Genomic DNA, 6,000 nt, shown 5'->3' with positions numbered 1-6,000 from the left:
ATTTGTTTCAGATGTTCTGTTCTACATTTGTCTTCAATTCTGTACATCTGTGATGCAAGTTTAATAATTGACTTTCCTTAGATACTTCCACTCTTGGCTGAATGCTTAATTTCAGCACCAATAGTGTATGTTATAAATATTTAACTTAAAAAGTGGAAATTTTTGTGACAGTGAAGTATTTCAATTACTTCATATGCAGAAAGTGTTTTACAGAATGTGATTCGCAATGGGTGTACTGTTGGGACATTTGAGATGAAGTTAAATGCGTATGCACTAATGCCCTATTTTTGGAAATTAAAACAAAAACATTTTCTCAATTCTGTGCCTTTTATACATTTTCTTAGCTTCTTGAAACTCTGATAGCATTTGAAAGAGAGACATCCACTTCAACATCTTGACTGTGCAAGGATTTGTTTTAAGTACAGTGTGTAAAATCAGAAGAAATGAATTAATACATTTTACATGTGCAGTGGGGCTCCCTAATCCTAGTGACTTCATGTCATCTCAGATGCCTTGAAATATTTTAACTACTGTAAATTTAATATTTCTTTAATTATCTTTTAAAAATGTTTAAAACCTGACAAACATCTTCTAGAAAGGGAGTGAAAGAACATGGAATTAAAAAAAATTCCTGAATCCCAGGTTACGAACAAATGAAAAGCAATTCCTTTCCTTAGTTCTACACAACTGTTTGCAAAAAAATAGCCCTATTATGTTAAAATTGTTTGATCACTCTTCAAAAATGGTCTCCAAATATTTTAGTTATGTATTTTTAGAGCACTTTTGTAAGTAATTTTTTTTCTTCTAAATCTTCCTGGATGTGTATTAATTATGTGATAGCAACATGTCAGTTCCAAATAACTTAAATGTCAAAAATATACATTTGATATTCAATTTTGGTATTGATTTAGCATACAGCCACTCACTGTCACATATAGATTGTGTGTAGCAGCATGTTAAAGATCATGTTTTCTGTCTACCCATTTTGGAAGTCAGGCTCACATACAGACTGTCCAGCTTAGAACAAAAGCCTACCTATTCAAGACAACTAATGTTCAGCCAGTATGCTCTACAAATACAGATAATTTCCTCAGGAGCAAGCTGCCTCATGGTATCAAAAAAGTCACACACTGCCCTCACTTACGGTGATTTTACAAGTGAAAAGCATGTAAAGGACTAACACAGTTGCTAAGAGCAGGGTTTGGCTACAGGACTGCACATCTGAAAATCATCATAGTCAGATGTTTTTTTAAGTTGTGGCAACAGGGTAAGAAGCATTGCCATGCACATGCTACATGAGGAAGCCTTGCTAATTAGTTGCAACTCATGTATGAATCAAGTCTCAGTTGTGACTAGTAGAAAATATAAATATTTCTCCTTTTATCCAGTGCTCTGTTTTGGACCCACTGTGCAGTATCAAGTTGCTTTTGATGTACTGTCAAGATGTGTGAAAATTTAAAACAATCTTCCACAAGAAAACTTCTGTGCTGTCAAATGGGCTCCATCACTTCATCTGCTTTCGTGTCCTTTGAGTAGAGAGCTTTTATTGGTTTAGTCTGTCTTTAGGGAATGCAGGATACCTTTCCTGAAAACAATAAAAACGACAAAATTTCCTTGTTGCCACTTTCTGTGTCTCTTCCTCAGCACACTGCTGGTAGAAACTGTGCCAATTCTACTTTTGATACAGCCCTGTCCAATTATACTGAATGATCCAAAACTCATTTATAATGTGTTTCAAAGTCTTATTGAGAGATTAAGTTATATAATTTTGAAATAGCTTTTCCCCCAGAGGGTAAAGGGAAACTTATGCACATTAATATCAGACTTGTCAGCTAAGTATATCTGGTAGTCATTAATTCTTTAGCTATACAAAAGTTAAGCTATAGACCTGAGGTGAATAAAAGACTTCTGGTTCAAGAGAGACTCAGGCTGACCTTGGCAGTGCCATTAATCATGAGTACAGCTCAAACAGATTGTATAGCACTGCAGAGACTTTGGAAGGAGAATAAAAGGATATATGCACTTTGGGAAACATAAACCATTGTCTTAGAAAATGTCTGTGCCTTAGATCATCAGAAAAAGTCACATAAAATAGTTTTGCAAGACATTTTCCAAGACATAAAGCCTTGTGCATATCTGAACTTCTGTCATCTGCACAGCTACATTTAGTCACGGGTATGTACATAGAGAGTGGACAAAGGTGCTGATTTATATATTTATTCTGCTTCTGATTAAATTTAGTCAAGAACAAAATTAAGAAAGTGTCCAACCTCAAAAGGTTTTCTCAAATGTTTCCTGTGGGTATGGCAGTGAAATATGGTGATATCTGAACTGTAGCAGATTTTCAATGGAAAAATAACTATATTTATAATATATATCCTTATGGTGACTACAGAGTAACAATCTAACTGCAAAGAAAAGTGGTCTGGAGTTATTTACATGTACTTCTTCAGTGATACTTGTAATGGAAAAGATGTCTTGGTACAGAAAATACAATAATAGCCTTTAAAAACCCTCTCAATTTTTGCGTTCTAATAACAGTCTCATTTCAAAAGACGAGGGAGAGACAAGGGAAATTTCCTTCACATCAAGGAATAGCTGCTTTCATCTTTTTATTATTTTGGAAAAATGTAGTCTTTGTGTGAACATTTTAAATATTCATTGATGTATGCTAAGTTCTTTTCCTTTTTAATTTGGGCTTTACATCTTCAAAGTGAGCAATAGCATTTTTAATTTAGATTTTCAGTGAAACTTTGGAAGAGGAAATATGATGTCTCAACATACTGTTTTCTTTAAAAAAAATACAACAAACATAACCCCCAAACACAATGCACACAGCCCCCTCCTCCCCCACAGTTCTAGTCATTAGATACTCCATGAAGTGATCTCCATTTTTTTTCTAAAAGAAGTCAGCATCTTGCTATTGCTTCTTGTCTTAAAGTTCATGTTTGATTTACCATTCAGTTTTGTAACACCATCACAGCAGACAGTTTACCACTTAAATGATAAAAGTTTCAATAGGCACTTTAGTGGAATTACGAAAAAGCTACCACTCTTCCACCATGATGCCAGAAAGCTACCTTCTTTCTAAGTCAGGTCAGTAAACTGCACCTTGTAGGCCTGAGCTTGTCTCAGTGTAATTCCAGAGTAACAAAATAACAACAACAAAACCCTGTGTATGTTACAGGATTTATCATTCTTAAATCAAACCAAAACTGACGGTATGATAAATGTAGTAACTTGCCGGAAACAATTGCTGTCTTTTATAATCAAAGTAATTGTGTCTTATATAAAGCTTAGGTTTATCTTTTAAATTTGTTGTTGGTTTGCTTTTCTTTTTGTTTCTCTGTTGTAGTTGTACTTAAGTGACTTTGTCAGGGTTATAACTTTCTTCTCCAAACATATCTGCCAAGATCTTAAAGCGAGGTCCCCAGTCACTCAGATAGTCATAATCCTGATCTGCCTCTGTAGTGAGGGAGTCTATAGAGCTGAGAGACTCTGCAACAGATCCGTTTCCTTCATAAGCATAGGTTGCCAAGGAGTCATAAGGGGGTGCTGAGGGATCTACATCATTTTCCTGCAGCCTTTGATTGATGAAATCTCTTATGTCTGTGTTATCTTCAGCTGGTGGTCTGTGGCGTGTAAAACGCAAGGTGTCTGGTTTTATGTCCCTGCGTATTTTATTATCTTCAATCACTTTGGGATTCCTCAGGGCACCTATGTCAAAAGCCTGGGTGTCCTCTTCTCCACCTCCTTCATCATCGTAATGGATAACATTATCTCTGATGTCTTCTTTAGAGGTCATCAGGGTGTCTTTCTTCTTCTGCCTCCGTAGTGCTACATACAGTACCACAATGACTGTAACGAGAGACAACTGAAGTTAAGACATGCAGAGAAACAATTTAGTGCTCTGATGACACATCATTATATCTTTCTTTGAAAGCCACAAGCAATCAAAGGGACTTTTGTCCTGAGAAAAGAGCAGTGCTTAACAGTGCTCTAGCCAATGAAAAATTATTTGCTCTTTGACATATGCATCTATCTTTCCTAAGTGCTTACTGTACTGCTGGAGAAAGTACCAAATAATTTTCTTGCTGGCCTGCTTTGCAAATGAATAGAATTGAACTGGACTTCAGGTTTTTAGTTCAGAGAAAGAGAGATGTGATTTTTTAAAAAATATTTTCCATAAACAGATAGTGAAAGGATCCTTAAATTTACACTTTGAAGAATAAAAAACTAAACCAAAACCCAACCCAAATAGTACTACAGAAAAAAAAAATAAATTGGAAATTTGAATAATAAATATTTTAATAATTTCAAATTTGGAATTTTTGAAACACATTAAAAATAACCCTATTGTATCTTTTTATACAGTACACTTCAGCTTCTTCAGGAATCTGCTTCAAAAAAATACTTGTTATAAGGATCTGGAGAGAAGAGGGGTCTAGGAGAGCTGGTTGATTTTCAAGTATCATGTCCTTCAAACTCAACAGTGGTCCAACCTGAGAAGCAGGAAATCAAGAAAAGGCAGCAGGAGGCCTGTATTGATGAATAAGAAGCTCTTGACTAAACTCAGTGATAAAAAAGAGGCATCTAAGAGTTGAAAACAGCGACAGGTGAGCCAGGAGGAATATATAGTGACAGTCTGAACACACAGGAATGAGGTAAGGAAAGACAAAGCCCGCATGGTGCTGTCTCAGGAGGGTCATGAAGGGCAGCAAGAGGGGCTTGTACAAGTAAGATGGAAAGAAAGGGTAGAAAGGTAAAGGTGGGCCCACTGCTGAATGGGGCAGGGGAGCAGTTGCCAAATGACACGGAAAAGGCCAACCTAGTCAGCAGCTTCTTTGACTCTGTCTTTTTTTGTAAAGTTGTCCTTCAGTAATTCCATGTCTTTCAGACCTGAGGGAAAGTCTGGAATAAGAAAGACCTAATCCTTGGTGGAAGAGGATCAGGTTAGAGAATACTGTCACAAGCTGGCCACATAAGTGCACGGGATATGGCGAGATACACACATGAATGATGAGGAAGGTGTCACTCCTTCAATTAGGGCAAGAAGAATGAGCTAGGGAACTAGAATCTCACCTTGAATTTTAGGAAAGTGATGGAGAAAATAATTCTGGAAACTAAGAGGGGGCATAAGAGCAACAGTCATGGATTTATGAAGGTGTAATTGTGCTTAACTCACTCGATAGCCTTTTACAATAAGGTGACTAGTTGGTGAAGGGAGAAGAATTTTATCCTAACTCTAGCAAAGCTTTTGATACTATCTTTCATAACAATCTTCTCAGAAAACCTGAGAAAGTGTGGACTATACAAGCAGATGGTGAGGTGGATTGCAAAACTGCCAAACTGCCAGCTGTAAATGTTGTGAGCAATATTTCAAAGACCAGATGGAGGCCAGTCTCTAATAAAGTACCACAGTCCCAGATACTGGGACTAGTTTTATTTAATATTTTCATAAATAGCCTGGATGGTGGGATTGAGTGCACCCTCAGCAAGTTTACAGGCAATAAAAAAGAGTGGTTGTGCCTGTTCAAAGCGATTTCATCAGGCTGAGGGAGTGGGCCAAAAGGAATTCCATGATGTTCAACAAATATAAATTTGAAGTCCCACACACAGAGAGGAGTAAATGCCTACTGCAGATGCTGTTGGCCAACTGACCAGAAAACAGCTTGATGGATGAGGCCTTGCAATCCTGGTGGACAAGAAGCTGACCATGGGCCATCAATGTCCCCTTGTGTCAAAAGAGATCAACAGCATTTGGGACCATATTAGGAGAAACATTACTAGCAGGTCTAATGAGATGGTCATTGCCCTCTGCTCAGCTCTGCTTATGCACACTCAGAGTTCTGGGCCCAGTGCTGGGCTTCTCATTAAAAGACAGACATGGACTCCCTGAAGTGAGTCCAATGTAGAACCACAAACACAATTAAAGGATGGGGCCATCTGCCACACAAGGAGAGCCAAAAAGAGGCTCTGCTCATTCTGGGGAAGGTGCAG

The 6,000-nt window shown here is 37.4% G+C and overlaps 1 protein-coding gene across 13 annotated transcripts in view; it reads right to left on the bottom strand.

The window, feature by feature from the left end:
- Positions 1–2,599: 2,599 nt before the first annotated feature.
- The window catches only part of CDH12 (cadherin 12), a 710,660-nt gene continuing 707,259 nt past the window's right edge, over positions 2,600–6,000 (bottom strand). For 12 of the 13 annotated variants that reach the window (XM_064427694.1, XM_064427690.1, XM_064427700.1 and 9 more), the window contains one exon: positions 2,600–3,858. In XM_064427694.1, coding sequence (XP_064283764.1) covers positions 3,362–3,858 — 497 coding nt within the window. In that variant the 3' untranslated portion in view covers positions 2,600–3,361. The remainder of the gene's footprint in view (positions 3,859–6,000) is intronic. The other variant, XM_064427722.1, reaches the window with a different exon arrangement.

The sequence above is a fragment of the Passer domesticus genome, chromosome 1 (assembly GCF_036417665.1).
Source record: "Passer domesticus isolate bPasDom1 chromosome 1, bPasDom1.hap1, whole genome shotgun sequence".
NCBI classification, from domain to species: domain Eukaryota; kingdom Metazoa; phylum Chordata; class Aves; order Passeriformes; family Passeridae; genus Passer; species Passer domesticus.
The sequence above is the reverse complement of the archived record's forward strand: the minus strand, read 5'-3'. Positions and strand labels throughout refer to the sequence as shown.